General features: G+C 48.4%; 1 protein-coding gene across 2 annotated transcripts; it reads right to left on the reverse strand.

The window, feature by feature from the left end:
- Nucleotides 1-1719: 1719 nt before the first annotated feature.
- Pdcd1 (programmed cell death 1) lies at nt 1720-16140 on the reverse strand. 2 transcript variants are annotated; one of them, XM_021632017.2, is made up of 5 exons: nt 15990-16140; nt 5288-5647; nt 4862-5023; nt 4090-4124; nt 1720-3594 (listed from the first exon to the last, which is right to left on the reverse strand). In XM_021632017.2, exons 1-5 carry the CDS (start codon nt 16063-16065, stop codon nt 3361-3363), a joined length of 867 nt encoding a protein of 288 aa, XP_021487692.1. In that variant the 5' UTR covers nt 16066-16140; the 3' UTR covers nt 1720-3360. The 2 variants fall into 2 exon arrangements, with proteins under 2 accessions (XP_021487692.1, XP_060224908.1); XM_060368925.1 differs by lacking the exon at nt 15990-16140 and adding an exon at nt 6744-7276.
- Between the last annotated feature and the right edge of the window lie 1086 nt (nt 16141-17226).

A 17226-nucleotide genomic window follows, 5' to 3' on the forward strand; every position in this document is an offset into this window, starting at 1 on the left:
AGACACAATGAGTTGCCAGTCACCCCACCACACCCTGTGCTGAGTCTGCTCAAGTTGTTGAGACTTGCCCTACTGATGGGGACAAGAGGACTTGGGTCAGTTTAGATCTCTATGGCTGGGCTTGGATAGTTGCAGACCCAGCACTGACCGTCCTTTATGTCCCTCATTCACAGTGTTCCATAGAAAACAGAAGGGTAAATGTGGTGCTAGAAGCTTGGTGTCTTCTGCTGCCATAGAGAGGGGCTGCTCCCCTCCAGATCATCCAAGCTGTCTTTGCTTTCAAACGTTTGTGTTTAGCAGGTGTGGTTTTAATTGTATTTTTGTGATTATGAATAAAACTGAATGTTCTTTCATTGTTTAGGGTATATGTGAGTGTACATGTGTATCTGAAAGTGTGAACTGCATGTGGAACACACATTCATGCACACTATATACACATACACATGGACATATGAACAACCCATGCGTGAACATACACATTGTATATGCACCCTTGTATAAGCAGGCACTGCTGCATGTGCACTCACATAAATACAGTGTATAAACACACTTGTATAAACATTGCTGTATGTGCGCTAGCATGTTTTGGTGAACTGATGATTACATTTCCTGCCAGCTTTTCTGTTGTACTTGGATTTTCTCTTTTCCAGACTTTTAGATCTTCATCTCAATTGTATTTTAGATTTAACTTAATTTTAGATGTAACTGTAGATCTTTTGCATGATAGTACAAATGTTTGCTTATGATATTTTTCACCATGTTGAGGCTTTTGCCTTCTACTTTTTCTGCGCCACAATGTTCATCTTACTCTGAATTGTTCCTTGACAATTGTTCTCTAATAGCTAGGGTTTGTCTCATATTCATGCTGTTTGGGAACACCTCACCTGCTTGAGCTTCTTGCAGGTTTCCTCTCCATACTCTGCTGGGTTTGGGAGTGTGCAGGTGTGTTGCATGTGGTGGCAATCTGGTTAGCACCAAACAGGAAGTCCCCTCTCGCAGGGACCACAGGTTGCTCTTCTCTGGTCCCAGCATAAGTAGGGGGCCTCCTTTCACTCTTCCTTCATGATTATCTCTGCTGCTTCCTTGTCCACTTTCCTACATACATTATAGTTCTATAGATGAAACTTTTGTTAAAAATCAGAATGATGTTGAATTTATAGATCAAACAGGAAGTGCTGCCATGCCCATGGTATAGGGCCATTGTGAGCAGAACCCCATGTCCTGTGGGGAGGCATGCCTGTGCCCTGCTTCTCCTGCAGCCATCTCACATACTTCTAAATCAGTGGTTCTCAACCCCCACAAGGATCATGTATTAGGTATCCTGTAAATCAGACATTTACATTATGATTAATAACTAGCAAAATTACAGTTATGAAGTTGCAATGAAATAATTTTATGTTTGTGGGTCGATACAATATGATGGTTGCAGTTAGGAAGGTTGGGAACTGCTGTAAGTAATACCTCATCCTCAGCTGTGGTAGTGGGAACAGATAAGAACTTAAACCGTCTGCTACCCAAGAGGGCTTCTTGAACAGTAAAAGGCTTCTCATTTCTTGATGTTCACCATATTTTCACCAGCTGTGTGACCAGGGTTCTTTTTGTAGAACCTGTAAGTTTTTCCAGTGCCCTGGCTTACTCTCCTCAGATGCTGCCTGTCCAGCCCAAGGCACCTCTTTCTCTCTTGCTCAGTATGAAGTGACAGCAGTAAACTCAGGAGGGACTTGAAGGGCTAGAGAGTGGGTGGGTAGCACCCAGAGGCCCTGGGCCAGGCTTTCTGTTTCTCTAGACAGAAGTTGCCTTCCTCTGTGGTCAAAAGTCAAGACCCCAGGATAGTGATGGGTTGGGAACAAGTTTATCTTTTTATTCAGTGTCCTATTCTGTACTCCGGGGAGGGACCCACAGGTACAGGCTCTCATAACCAGATAGACTCCACCCACCCTAATGAGATGGCTCCAAGCACATGGAGCCATGCCTGGAAAAACACATAGAGGACATGGGGGACACAGGCATAGCAGCCCAGGGCACCTTCCTGCTGGGATGTGGCTGTGGGAGTCTGAGAGGGCTGGAGAGGGGAACGTGCCTCTTTCTCAGTATCTGCCCTTGAGGTCTTTTGTATCTGGTTGGTGACATGTAAGAGTGGGGATGAGGCTAGGGCAGTGACAGTGTATCTCAGTGATGGCAAGGACTGACTCAAGCTGGGCCTGAAGAGGGTGGTGCCCTGTACTAGTTCGCCTAGAGCCTCAGCCTGGCCCTGCAGCTCTTCCTCTACTGCCCCTGCCCCAACACCACCAGAAATAGAACAGAACTTCTTTAGAGATTTTGTTGTCATTTAATTATAACAGGCTTGAACCAAAGGAAAGGGACCCCTGAGCCCTGGTCATTTTGGGTGTCCACCAGACAGCTAGGCTCTTGTTACCTCAACTGTCTTAAGTGTCAAGGGAACCCTTAGAACAGTTGTCCATTTCAGGGACCTGCAGTGTAAATGGAATCCAGAACTGGACTCTAGGAAAGAATGAATGAGTGGATCCTAACACCTGAATCACTGCCCACAATGGTCACAGCTGGTATGAGTCAAAGCTGTGTATCCCCCTTTCCCTTCCTTACTGCTAACATAGACCTTGTCCTTTTGGTTCCTAGGGGAAAGTAGGGAGAGTCAAGTGCCTCACCAGAGATGTGGGTGGGTCTCTAGCTCTGCTGGTTCCTTTTACTGCCTTAGTTTCCCTGCTGTAGAAAAAGCACATACCTGGGCAAACAGGAGAACAGGGGGACTCTCACAGAGCTTTTGCCTGGCGAATACTCATACTTCCTCTGAAGATAGGAGATTTTACAGCCTTCACCAAACCTTCTCAAGGTCTTGGGGATGAGTTCAGGGTCACTGTGTCCCCCAGCCTATGATTTTTCCCACCTGAGTATCTTTCAAGAGCATCTTTATGTGCTATGCTTACTGTGTCCCTGGACCTCCTTGTTTATGGGGTTGCCTCACAAGGCTACTTAAAGTCAGTCTCTAATCAGGTCCCCCATTTCCAGGCACAGGATTCCCAGAGGCCATAGGCTATAGTGTCTCAAGCCCCTAGCAGTGCCCAGCCACCGGATTCAGGAGATACTGCCTCTGACCAGCTCTGTATCTTGGGACATTAGGGAACAGGGATACCTGCTGCCTCTAGCTTTTGGTAATCATTAAGAGTACTGTCACTCAACAATGCATGAATTGGAACTGGTCCAAGTTTTGGGTTGTCACTCCAGGTAGCTCAGGCCCTGGGAGTCTGTGTTGCATTGTAGCCTGCATGTTCCTCTTGATAGAAGAAGGGACCTGCGCTCTCTGTGGAGGGTCCGTGGGATGCTAATGGCTGCAGGATCTGGTCAAAGGGGCCAAGAACAGTGTCCATCCTCATGCCTTGGAGGCCTGGGACCCTGCAGGCCATCAGCTGAGCCCCTACACCCTAAGGATGAGGTGCCCATCCCTTCAGCAAAGACAATGGTGGCGTATTCTGTGTGCACACAGGAGGTAGGGAGCTCTGGAGTCTTCTGTCGTCCCTGGAATTCCAACTCCTCATAGGCCACACTGAAGACAGGTGGTGCTGAAGGGTTCTCCTCCTTTGAGGGAAGAAGAATCATTGGTGAAGTCAGTTGGGGTACATCCCTTAACCTTCCCTATTCTGGGTTTCCAGACTATCACTGGATTTGGGGTTCTTGATAGAGCAAGTGCACCTCAACCATCAAAGGGACCTGACAGCGGTCCCTTCTCCCCTCTGCCCTCTGTGAGACTTTGGGTGCAGCCCCTTGCTTCTGGCTCAGTCTATCCTCTGTTTCCTAGCCACCTTGCAGGTTTAGGATTCCAAAATGTGACTCTCACACCTTGTCTCTGCTCAGAATAGAATAAGCAGTGACCATTCTGGCCAGGACGGGGCTATTCACTCTGGGCTCAGTGGTTGGGATATGGCTCTGGGGTCCTGGTGGGAAACATGAGCTATGTCTCCAAGGCTTCAGCTCTGTAGGCCCCATGGTCCCTCTGCCTGTATCAAGCGCTGGGCATAGACTGCATGGGGATAGACTCTGATGGATCACTCAAGGAAGGAAACCCACACTTACCAGAGGCTCCTCTTTGCTTCCAGCTCCTCTGGTCTCTGTTGAGAAACACATTTTCAATTAGAAGACAGCTGCTGAGCCATCTTCCCTGGCGGAGGGGAATGTCTTAGCAGTGTGTGTGTACTTGGAGGGGGGTGGGGTCAGGGCCCGAAGAGATCTAGACTATGGGCAGGCACAGGCTTTCTATTCTCACTCATGTCCTTCCCATTTAGTAACTGGGAGTTCCCAGTTGGACTATGATTGTGCAATATGGGCCTGCCGCAGGTACAGATGTATCAGTGCCCTCTTCCCTGGTGCCTCACATGGTAGGCATGCAGTAGATATTATGTGTAGCCTTTTAGGTGGGCGATGACCAGACTTAGCTACGGGGATCCTAGAGATGGCAGTGTAGGGATGGCCCATTTGTGACAGGGACCTGGGTGGACTTAGACCTTCCTTCCAGTCATAGAAACAGCAACTCTCAACAGTTGTTTAGAAAAAAACTATTGTCCTGGGGCAAGATGTGGTTGGGTGACCACAGACTATTGTAGTGGTTAAGGTATATGTAAAGTTTGATGACCCTTCTGGTGACCACAGGTTGTCCTAATGGTCAAAGTTTGTGTGAAGTATGGTGACTACAAACAAGGATTCATGATAGTCAAGAGCCCTGGGGAGGGGAGGGGAGGATGCAGTGTTAGAAGGAGGCATAGTGGGTGGAGAATGGCCAGCAGGACTGTTTGCAGGGCCTGCGGCTTTGGTTTTGGTAAGACAGAGATGGGATTATGATGAGCTTTACCTGAGATACCTGTTGAGCAGAAAGCAGCTAGGACCCAGACTAGCAGCAGCAACACGGGCACACCCACCAGGACACTCATGATACCGATGACCAAGCCTTGAAACTGGCCTGGTGTTCTGGGTGATGGGCTGGGATATCTTGTTGCGGTCTCCAGGATTCTCTCTACAGGATCACAAAGAATAGAGTTCTAGGATACCAACAGTGTGTTCTCTTTAAGAGCACCCCATCCTACCCTCTCCAAGTCCCAAGGGCCGTCTACATTGGATGGGCAGAGACTGGGCTCCCACCCACCTTCCCTTAAAGATAAATGGGTATCTGAGGATTTCCACAGAGAGGGATAGGGTCCTCAAGGTTCTAGACAGCACGGATGGGAGCCTAGCAGGTCCCTGCATAGAACGGGGGGGTCTCCTCCTCGGTCTCCTCCACCTGTTACCACGAGCTCTGCTCCAGGGCTCTCCTTGATTTGTATCTTGTGGGGCAAGGAGATGGCCCCACAGAGGTAGATGCCACTGTCATTGCGCCGTGTGTCAAAGATGTTCATGTGGAACTCATGCCCATTGGGTAGTTGTGTGATCTGGAAGCGCGCATCCTGGACGGGCTGGCTGGAACCCTTGCAGAAGGCAGCCTGTTTTTCAGTCTGGTTTCTGGGGCTCAGGCGGTACCAGTTTAGCATAAGGCCCTCAGACCAGTTGGAGAAACTGCAGGTGAAGGTGGCATTTGCTCCCTCTGACACTGTGAGCCAGGCTGGGGAGAAGGTGAGGGGCTTCCAGGGCTCGTTGGGGACCTCTGAGATGGAAGAGAAACAGCTGTGAGGAAGGGGTTTGTACACCCTTTCTGACATTTTCTGAAATCCCTGGGAAGAGAAATGGTTCTTTCAGACCCACCCTAGGGCAGAATCTCCTAAGCAGTCCTCCACCAAGGGGCCTGTAGCATCTTGAAGGCTATAGATATGTGACACACAGGGCCCTTCCTTCAGCATAGTTGGAAGCTTCCATCTGGCTTATTTCTGTCCTTTGAGAATTTGGAATTGTTTTTCCAGATGTTTCTGTCTTCCCACTCCTATGCAAGGTGTCCCAGGCCTGACCTGCATGTTCCATCCCTGAACTTCTGGTTGGCTGGCCTAGTTCTGTTTGAAGGGTCAATGAGATGCTGGGGTGGGAGTGTGAGGCAACCCCAGACCTGGAGGGGGCGCATTCTTTAGTAAGCTTGGGATCCAGGCTGTGTCCTGGCCCAGGGAGACTACCCAGCATGACAGTTGCCCCAAGGTAGCAGAAGGTATAGAGCAGCATGTCTTCCAGCCAGATTAGAGGTTACAGCAAGAAGCCCCCAAAGATCAGCTGTGTCATTGCCCCTCAAGTAGACAGAAGGTCCAGGAGTCCCCAAACAAAGATGTTCTGGGTGGCATGATGACCAGAATTTTGTCAGGGATACCCAACAGAGTGTGCAGGATCTCACCGCTCTTCTCAGCAAGTGCCAGTCACACTGACAGGCTTTCTGAATACATGCACACTTACACATAACCTCCATTGGCTCTCAAAAACCACCCCTGGCTGGGACCCATGTGATGCCAGCAGCTGAACCTGCAGTCAGATATGTGCATACAGTCAGAAGCCCCAGGGTTGAGGGAAGACAGACACACTGAGCACACACATGCTGGGCCTTACCTAGGGGAGACTGACATGCACACAGGAAGCAGGCACAGACACATCCTTGAAGCTGCTCTGGCCTCAACTCTGCCTGTACTGCCAGCTCGCTTTGCCTTTAGCCTATGTAGTCATTTAGCAACTAGGACTTGTAGAAAAAGGGCCATGCAAAATGTCATATGTCCCCACCTGTGCATTTTCTAGCCTTCTCCCCTCCCCTCCCCTCCCATTGCACTCACCTCCATTGTGGGGCATTTGATTATTATTACTGGGCATGGTTCCCTCTCAGGGTGACAAAGAATGAGACTGTGTTGCCACAGCTATGATTATGGGCTCAGAAGACATGTGGAGAGCAACAATCAGAGGCAAAGAAGAGGAGCTAGGTAGGGAGAGGCTGAATGGGCAGAGAACTGAGGACCCAAACACCTGGCAAACAATGTATATGGAATCAGCCAGCTCAGAAAGGAAGGCAGAGATACTTGGCAGAGTTATCTGCTGTGAGCCCAGGACTTCAGCAGACGGAGTCCCTGAGACAGTCCCACCATGTAGCCTTGCCCAGAAATGGTCTCCATTGCCACCTGGAGAAAAAAAAGGACTGTCATTTCTCCTCCTTGATGTTCTCAGCTATGCATGAATGATAGATGTGCTGATGATCTAGTGCAATCAGAGGCCCTAGATCCCATGAAGAGTTGATTAAGCCTAAGTCGTATGGCTCTGGGCAGGGTGGGAAGTGGTCCATGTATGTCTGCATGGGCCAGGAGGACCAGCAGTGTTGGGACTCCTTGGAGGGGCAGGCCCAGGCTGGGGGTTATCACTGGCAAGTGTGATATCTTCCCATTTAAGCAAAAGTTCTGTCCCTCCTCAGAGGCAACAAAACACCATGGGGGCTACAGTATATCTCCCCCTTTTTGGCTTGTGTGTTCAAATCACACACAGCTAGCACGTCACAATACAGGAGTGTCAATTAATGTCGTCTTCAAGCATTTGCTCAAGAAGCCTTTTTCAAGAAAGCCTCCAGGAACTATAATAAGGTTAGACTCTAATATGGCAATGTAAACATCTCCCTTGCCTTTACTCTTCTAAGCTCTATCAGTATGGTCTGGTCTATGGTCACCATCCTTGGAACTAGAAAACTGGTGTCCTTTTACCAGTACTCCAGGTAATCTTCAGTTGGTACAGCACTACTCTGACACCCCTAAACCCACTACTACAGCCACATTTAACCACCAGTCTCCAAACAGATACTTCAGACTTTCCAGGGTCCCAAGGACCAGAAAAGCCCAAAGAGCCAAAAGGCATAGTGCCCCTTCTTTGTTCTGGGCAGGATTGTTACACTTGCCCAAGGGCACCTGTGGTCTGTGACTATGCCAGGCACCTTTGTCCAGTTATTACTTTCTGGATTTCTCCTGCTCCTGTGTCTGAATGTACAACAATTGAAGTCCCTATGTCTTCTCCTGGCTCTTTGCTATTTCTCTGATGGCAGGACCCATGACTGCCCAGGTCTCTGCCATCTTGTGGATCTCTGCTTATGTTCATCCCAGGTCTCTGTCTGGCTCTGTTCAGGTCGTGGTGGCCCTTCCTCCCTTCTCAGAGTAGTCTTGCTCCCTCTGCTCCCCACAGCCTCTTAGCCATCTCCCCCCAGAATTCTTTTATGGAACTGGGATGTACTTACTCTCAGTGTACCTGTGGTGGCCCTAGAGAGGCAAGAGTGGGAACTTTTTCACAGAGGTCACTGTTCTGCTACAGGGATGGACAGGAGAGACTGGGCTTTGGCAAGAGAGCATCTATCTCTGGAGGCCACCATGTGGTAATACCATAGGAAAAATACCCCCAGGCATTCAGTTCATTCATAAAGAGTTCGTGCCTCCTCCACCCCCTGGAATGAATAGGCCCCTGGGAGAGTTGCTGGGAATTGCACTGGGAGAATCTTGTTGGGTGTGATGGGGCCAAGGAGGTCCAGCAGTACTGGCTCCCTGCACTTTGGAGAGAGTAAGATAGTGGTTGACATCTGAGACAATACCTCTGAGTCTCCTTTTCATATTGTAGATGCCTATGGGAACACACAGGCAGATGAAAGCAAACTCTAATAGTGGTTAAAACACTCAACAGCATCTTGTCTTTTAGAGACAGGAACAGACTAAGTAGCAGGGACTGGTGTTGAACTCACGATTATCCTTCCATTTCCTAAGTGCTGAGACTGCAGGCAGGTACTCTTGGGCTGTGATAAAGACATACTTGGTGGTGGGTGAAGAGGAGCTAGAATAATACTGACTTCAGGTACAGCAGATGAGACTTTCCCTGTGTCACTGCACTGTGAGTTCCATGAAACTCTTTTGATGCTGTGTGCGTGATTAGAAATCTCACAGGAAGGAGAAAGGAGAGCTGGGGAAGACGGCCCAGCAGGTAGGGACACTTGCTGTGCAAGTATGAGGACCTGAGTTTGGATTCTCAGCACCCATGTAAAAGATAGGTGTGGCAGGATGCGCCTGTAATCTCAGCATCACAGTGGTGGTAGGGTGGGGGAAGGCCAGAACGGGGGATCCTTGGAGATTTATGGACAGTTATCTTGAATGAAAAACACGAGCTTTGGGTTTACTGCAAGATACTGTCTCAAAGGAATAAAGTGTGTGACAACACAATATTCTAAAAATACCTCATAGTCTAAGAGACTGGAATTTTTGCTGGGCCTCATAGCCAGAGTTAATAATATACCTCAATGTCACTTAGAACTTAAGACTGTTATTGTACTGTGTACTCGGCCTATTTGTTTAATTTGCCTTAATTTTTTTTTGTGTGTGTGTTCAGAACAGGGCTTCTCTACATGTAGCCCTATCTGTCCTGAAACTCTAAACCAGGATGCCTCAAACTCAGAGATCCACCTGTCTCTGCTTCCCAAGTGCAGGGATTAAAGCCTTGAGCCACCAAGCCGCACTTTAACTTGCCTTTAAGAGAGTATAACTGTCCTCTGAGAGGCTCCACCCATCAGCAGATTGAGACCCACAGATGCTGAGACCCACAGCCAAACATTAGGCAGAACTCAGGGAGTCTTGTGGAAGAGTCGGAGGAAGGATAGAAGGACCTGGAGGAGACAGGAATGCCACAAGAAGACCAACAGAGTCAACAAACCTAGGCCCATGGAGGCTTACAGAGACTAAAGCACCAACCAAAGGGCATGAATGGACTGAACCTAGACCCTGGACACATATAAAGCTGACAGGGAGTTTGGTCTTTAAGTGTGTTCCCTAGCAAGTGGAACAGGAGCTGTCTCTGACATGGACTCTGCAGCCTGCTTTTAGATCACTTGCCTCTAGCTGCGCTGCCTTGTCTGACCTCAGTGGAAGAGGATGTGCTTGGAATGGCTGGCTCCTAAGGGGGTTCCCCTTTTCTGAGGAGAAGTGGGGGGTGGGAGGGGGCTGCATTCGGGATGTAATGTGAATAAACAAATACATTTAATTAATAATATAAAAGAGAGAGAGAGAGAGAGAGAGAGAGAGCAATGTAACAACTGGTGTTAGATTTCCCATGTAATCACCTTTTACAACTTAAGCTAATAAATAGCTCCGATCTTAAATTCTGTACTCGCCCATGCCCCTGACCCAGATAATGCGTGTGTCTTGTTTGCTGAAAACAGCAGATACAGAGGTGGAAAGCAATCTTCTGAAATCTATCACAGAGGTCCAGAGCATCCATTTATGAGTACTAGTAGATAATGGTGCTTGTCCTCTGGGTCAGTGGAGGGCAGCTGGAGCCAGTGACTTAATCCCTTGTAAAACTCTGTTAAAGATGTCTGTCAAAGATCCCGTTCCCTCCCCCATATGATGCTTTGTGTGCTGTTCAGTAAGGATAGAGCACAGACCTTTGTTAGGGTCAAACATACACATGCACACACACACCCCAGACAGACATCACTTACAGACACAGCCATGACACACACACAAAACAGAAGACACAGAGACTCACAAGACAGCCTTCAGGCAGGGACAGATTCAGACTCATACAAAAGACAGATGGAAGACATGTGGACCATGAAGTAGAGAATTCTAATATGGACTCTCTCTCTCAGTTAAATGACTCCAAGGGTAATTTAAGACTTTGAATTCTTTCTTTCTTTCTTTCTTTCTTTCTTTCTTTCTTTCTTTCTTTCTTTCTTTCTTTCTTTCTTTCCTTCCTTCCTTCCTTCCTTCCTTCCTTCCTTCGTTCTTTCTTTCGTTCTTTCTCTCTTTCTTTCTTTCTCTCTCTCTCTTTTTCTTTTTACTGTGACACTGAGGCCTTATTGTAATCTGCATAAAAGTAGGAGTATTAAGGCAGGATAGCATCCCCTGGCCCCATGGACACCTAAACCCACACCCATGTAAGTTAGATGGGGCTGTGGTGTTGGTCTTTGCCAAGCAAACATGACAGCTAGAGATTGATTTTTCAGAACCTATCTAAGGCTGTTGTGGCAGTGCATGGCTGTAATCCTGGTACTGGGAAGGCAGAGACAGGAGGATCATTGGGGCTTGTTGGACAGCTAACTTGGCTGAGTCAGTGATCTTCCAGCTCAGAGAGAGATTCTGTCTCAAAAGTTAAGGTAGAGAGCAATTGAGAAAGACACTTGATGTTGACCTCTGGCTTCTACATACGTGTTCACACACACGCACATAAATGTGCATATACAAGTATGTACACACCCTCTTTTTTGTTTGTAAAAATCAACAGAGGAGCCTGCCTTTTACTTGGCAGTGTGCATGCCAATAAGGAGATTTGGGCCTTCTTTCATGTTTTGGTTCCTTTGTCTCACCTTGTGGGCCTCTAACCAGGATCTGGGAACCCAGGACTGGCTGGAACCCCTTTTGGAAATGCACCAGAGCTAGCCTAGTTGAAGTCACTCACCCCTTGCTCCCCACCAAGTGAGGACCAGAATGTGATGTACAGAGCCTCTTTCCCCTGCCCAACCTATCCCAGGACTCGTGCTCCCGTGGGAGTGCCATGGTGATAACTAGCCTTTTGCTATTCAGCCCTACCCCTGTCCAGCTTTTCAGAACACTAACCCCAAAGTCATATGCTAGTGATGCTGGGAAGGGAGAGCTGTGGAGGCAACTGGGGGCTCACTCACAGACTGTTAGATCATATGCTGTCAAGAAAGAGGCTGGGCTGTGAGACTGAGCACTCTTTGCACACTTGCTCTATCCTCTAGGATTCCTGACACCACTCTGGGGACCCTGCGGTCTTCCCACTATCAAGAACTCCACCTCTTGACCTCAGAATTGGAGCTCCTAGAACCCTGAGTTGATCAAACTTTGTTTTTCATAAATCACCCAGTCTTCAGTTTTCTGTTATAACAACAGAAAAGGCACTAAGGTAGGCTATCTCCCCTAGGGAGACTTCCTGGGCTCCTTAGCCCTCACAAAATTCTGCACAAAATGTACAATTCAGAGATGACAGGGGTCTTCTCGATAACCCTGAGCTTGCTCTTGAATTTATATGTACAGAGGTGAGTTGATAGGTGGGTGGCATGTTCTGGTTAGCTTTGGCAGGTTGAGAGGGAGAGTCCTTTTAGTCAGAGCCTGAGCCTGGAGGCAAGCTCACTGCAGCCCACAGGCCCCTGTGGGCTGAGGCCAAATCATAACCACACAATACCTTATTTAGGCAAGATACCTTATTTCAGCATCTGGGGTGGTGAAAGCATGGCTAGGCAGGTGACAGGGGTCCCCTTATTCATTACAAATGGATCAAATCCCCCATGTCCACTTGGAGAAATGTCCCCAGCATGAGGATCCAAGAAAGGCACCTACAAGGCTTAGCAGCACTACAGTTTCAAGTAGATGTGAGATGCCCCAGCCAATACTCCACATCTCTTGCCTAGGCTGTTAAGGGCAAGGGCTGACCAAGCCAAAGAAGGGACTGAGGACCTGCAGACTCTCAGGCAAAACCATCTCTCACAAGAGTCCCAGCCAGAGAGAAGCAAGCCAGCCAGAAGCATGATGTCAGTGCTTTAGCTGCATCCAGATGCCCCCAGGAGATGTGGGGAGATAAGAACTGAAAGACTTTCTAACATTTGCTGCCGATGCTTAGTGATCCAGAACATCACAGTAAAGTGAGGAGACGGGGGCTGAGTTATTCCTAACCTCATACTGGAATCTTTACCCTAGCACCTCAGGATACAACTTTGCTAGGAGTAGGGGATAGCTGTGGGATTAAGATAAGGTCACCTTAGAGTAGGGAAGGCTTCAGCTAGTAGGACTGCTGTCTGTGTAGAAAGGGAATTATGGACATTGTCTAATGCCTGAGGGTAAAGGCAGAGGTCAGGGGATGTGTCTAGATACCAAGAAACCCAAAGTTTGCTGGAAAATTCAGAGGCAGGAGGGAGACCTGGCACATAGTGGCCTACAGGGACCGAAGATCCTCTTATCTTGAGTTCCAGCTTAAGAACCTCAGGCCTGTTGGGTGTGGAGGCAGATGCAGGTGGATCTGAGTTCGAGGCTAGCCTTCTCTACAGAGCAAGTTGCAGGATAGCCAGGACCACACAGAGAAACCCTGTCTTAAAAAACCAGCCAATTAATCAATCAATCAATCAATCAATCAATCAAAGAACCTCAGGCTTGAGACAGTGCTTCCTACCCATTCCCTTCCCGCCAGCTGTGATACTGACAGCAGTCCAGCCAAGCTAATGAAGGCAGGAAGTACCAATGAGCCAGGTGAAGTTTTGTATGCCTGGAGTCTCAGCACTTAGGAAACTGGTACTGGAAAATTTTGAGTTTGAGACTGGCTTGGGAAATCTGATGAAACATTGTCTCAAAAAAAGTTGGTTTTCTAAACTAACACACACACACATATTTAAGTGTGAGATATATTCTCCTTGAACTATTGACGGGCATGCTCTCCTGTGACTGTCTCCTGTGACCCCTCTACCTAGTCTGAATACATGGTGGTGCATTTCCAAGCCTGATAGCATGTTCCCTGTACACTACAGAGAAAATGCACCCATGAACTCTGAACCATGCTTGACTGAACACAAGACTAACATAATTATAATACCACTTGACACACAGATTTCAACAGAGGGAATGCCATTTGGTCCTGCCCCTATATGAAGAGCTATAAGAGGTCAATGGCTAATGAGAGAAAGAGAATCAGTTGCCTCAGATTGTCCAGTCCCAAGTGATTAATCCTGAACTTGTACACACATGAGCAGAGCTAAATGGACTCAATAAGTTATACATACAGGTATGTATATACATACATGTATATATGTATACTTTTAATATTACAGATTAAATAAAAAGCAAATCTGACTTTAAGAAATGTGTCTTAGGAGGCTGGGCATTAAAGAAGGAAGGGCACATCTTTAATCCCAGCACTCAGAGAAGCAGAGGCAGGCAGATCTCTGTGAGTACAAATCCAGACTGGTTTACAAAGTGAATTCAGGATAGCCAGGGCTATTACACAGAGAAACCCTGCCTCCAAAAACCAAACCAAATCAAAACAGCAAAAAACAAATGCATCTTAGGATGTGTTTGGCAGTTTTCATAAATGGTCTGAGTAAATCTCATGACCTACATGAGGCAATAATTGTTTTCCCCAAATTGTAGGTGAGAGGCTGGAGAAATGCCTCAGTGGTTAAGAGTTCTGGCTGCTCTTCCAGAGGATTCAGATTCAGATTCAATTCCCAGCACCCACATGGTGTCTCACAACCGTCTGTAACTCCAGTCTCAGGGAAACCAATGTTTTTTTCTGGCCTCTGAAGACACGAGGCACACACATGATATGCATACATGCATACAATACCCCATACAATAAGATAAAACAATAATACAGAAAAAAAACACAAACAATGAAAGAACAAGAGAAAAAAAAGTAATAAAATGGTAAAGAGATTCAGTGATTCACCAAAGGTCACCACGTTCACCAATGGCTTTGTAGACTATCTTCTTTGTTTTTTTTCCCCCAAAAGTGTCTGCTGCAAGGCAGCCCAGGCTGCCCTTGAACTTTTGATGAGCATGCTCCACTATGACTGTTAGTCTGAATACAACACAGTCCATTTCCAAGCCTGAATTTTCCTCGCTAGGCAGTTGCTTTTGAGGTTGGGAGACTTGTAAAACACTAGTAGGCATGAGAGGGACTGTCTGTGGCAATGACTGAAATGAAAGCGAATCAATCAGGAAGTAAGAAATGTCCTGGACCAAAAAGGTCCAGGGCTGCCAAATGGCAGGGCACTAGCCATGTAAAGTACTCCCTGCTAAGCTATTCCAGTGTGGAAAGAGCCATACCAGGTTTGAGACATTTGTCAGACACAATCTAGAAATAGGCCTGCATAGATATAACTGTCTTTCCAGACTTTGTCACGAAGTTGCATTTGGGGACAAGCCCAGAGTGTCAGGTCACCAGAGTGAGTCACAGTACCCTTTGTCTCAGTTCCTTCTCTCTGATGACACATAATCTAACTTTGTTCCCCGAGTTTCCTGACAAGGTTCTGCCAAAGGACATTTTCATCCATAGGGCCTTGGACCATCTACCGTGTTCAGGTCTGTTTCATCCATTTGGTCCTGACAACAACCCATGGGCTCTCCTACAAGAGGCCAGCATGGAGGAAAAGCATTCCTAGCTTCCCAACCCAGTCTTGGTCTGCAACCTGGGAAAGGGCCAGGCAATGGTAAGTACCACCCCTAAGTCCCACCCAGCATTCATGGTAGTAGAGAGGCTGGGGTGAAGGTGACTGATGTTTCATATGAGCAAGGAGACATCATTGCAGGCAAAAGGTAGGGCAGCACAAGGGTGTAAGCTTCTCTGGGTCACTCCCATGCTCTGCAGGCATAGCCCTGACCCAGGAGCTAGTTAACTTCCCATGGAAACTGTTTCCCTGGCCTTGGTTTCCCAGTGAAGGTAGGGCTCAGCCCAGTGGGTAGAGGGCAGGGGTCAAGGGGTACAGGGTAGTGAGTAGCACAGTGAGCCAAATTTTCTCTGTGAGGAATTAGACCAGGATTGCTGTACCCCAAATTTCACATTTCCAAGAGTCCACCATGGATGCTATGAGGCCAGGGATGTGCACACTGGAGTCCTCCAGAGATGCCAGCACTGGAAGCTGTGCCCATGAGGGTATATACAGCTGATTGTGCTCTTGGAAAAAAAATCTCCAGTCACCTATACAGTATATAGGGCCTCATGCAGGGATGTCCCCAACTATAGAACACAGGGGAAGGCCAAGTACTGGGGCCTGGTGGAGGACCACAGTGGTCAAGGTCAGAGCTCTGGCCAGACCTACCATTACTCCAGAGAGGGACAAATGGTTCAGTCTGCCTAAAAGCTAGGAGGGAGTGGTTTTTGAGGTGCACTCCATCTGTAAAACCCACCTAGGGCTAAGAAAGGAGCCAATCTGGGTAACCATGGACACAGGTGTTCCCTGTGTTCAGGTTCCTCTCCTCCAGTGATAGGAACGGAGGGTGACAGTTTTTTCAAGCCCTGACCCAGCCACCAACCCTGATCCCACATCCCTTGGAGCCACATACCTAGAAGCCACCCTGATTGCCAGCTCAACAGTAGCACAGCCCAAGTGTGTGACCAGGGCACCTGCCGGGCCCACATGCCCAGAACCCCTGGCTGTGCCTCCTTCAATGCCACCGCCACCACTGCCGCCGCCGCTGCCGCGCTGTTCTTCCTCCTGAGCTGCTCAGGCAGTTGTCTGAAGCTGAAACTGTCCTGGGTCATGTTGGAGGGAGGAGATGTTCTTGGCTCCCGCCCCCTCTTCCTCCACCTCCACAGAGGTAGGAGAACAGGCAAAAAGGGGTGGGGGAGGGGCCTGGAAGGGGGAGGGGAGTGGGAAGGAAAGATGCCTGGAAGGAGCAGGTAAGAGACTAGTGAGCGATTGGGGAACAGAGAGAAGAGAGAGAGAGCGGACCAGCTGCCCTTGCTTCCTGCCCCACTATGGGGTCCTCTCCATTTCAAGCCCCTCCTGTGGGCAGTTCTGGTTCTTTCTGTTCCTGGTATCCTGATCTATAGCTCTCAAGGCTGAGGGAGACTGAGATCAGGGCCAGACTCTTGTTCCTTCGGAGGGCGGGTGTCTTCCCTGGCTCTGATGCCTATGGCTGCAGTGAGGGTGGGCTGGGCCTTGTCTGGCATATGTGGCCAGAGCTATGCCTTAGTCCTTTACTTCTGGGGAGCAAGAGCCCAGCTACCTCCATCCCTGATGAGTCAGAGGAGGCCTGGAAGGGCTATAGGGAACGTCTTCTAGGATCCTGAGAAGATGCCTCTCCTCTCAGCCAGTCACACCCTCAGGTCCAGAAAGCCCTGGACCTGGTCTGGCTTTCTCTCATAACTTTTCTTCCCTTCAGGACACTGGGCCTACCTGCCTGGATCATTGTCTTCTTGGCTTCCACAGTGGTCCTAGGTTTGCTAGCCCTGCTGTCCTGGGTCTTCCTCTTTGCCTGAGAGACCTAACCAGGCTGGAATGATCATAGTTTCTAGGTCATTCCCAGTCAACCTTCCTCAGTCTCTGGGTGGTGGAAACCTTACCCCCCCCCCCCCCCGCCTGTCCAGGCTCTGTCTCCCTGGGGATGCAGATATTGGGTTGTCAGATCTGTGTACACAGCTTCCCCCACTGCCCCACCGACATTGGCTAGTCATTTGTGGGGAGCTCTGATTATTTAATGGTTCTTCTCTAAGTGTTTCATCACAGTGAATGGGAAATAGGAAAAACAAAACAGCTAATATTAGAAATGAGATGTGTGGGTCTCAACCACCCTAAAA

This window comes from Meriones unguiculatus, chromosome 15 (assembly GCF_030254825.1).
Source record: "Meriones unguiculatus strain TT.TT164.6M chromosome 15, Bangor_MerUng_6.1, whole genome shotgun sequence".
In the NCBI taxonomy this organism is placed as follows: domain Eukaryota; kingdom Metazoa; phylum Chordata; class Mammalia; order Rodentia; family Muridae; genus Meriones; species Meriones unguiculatus.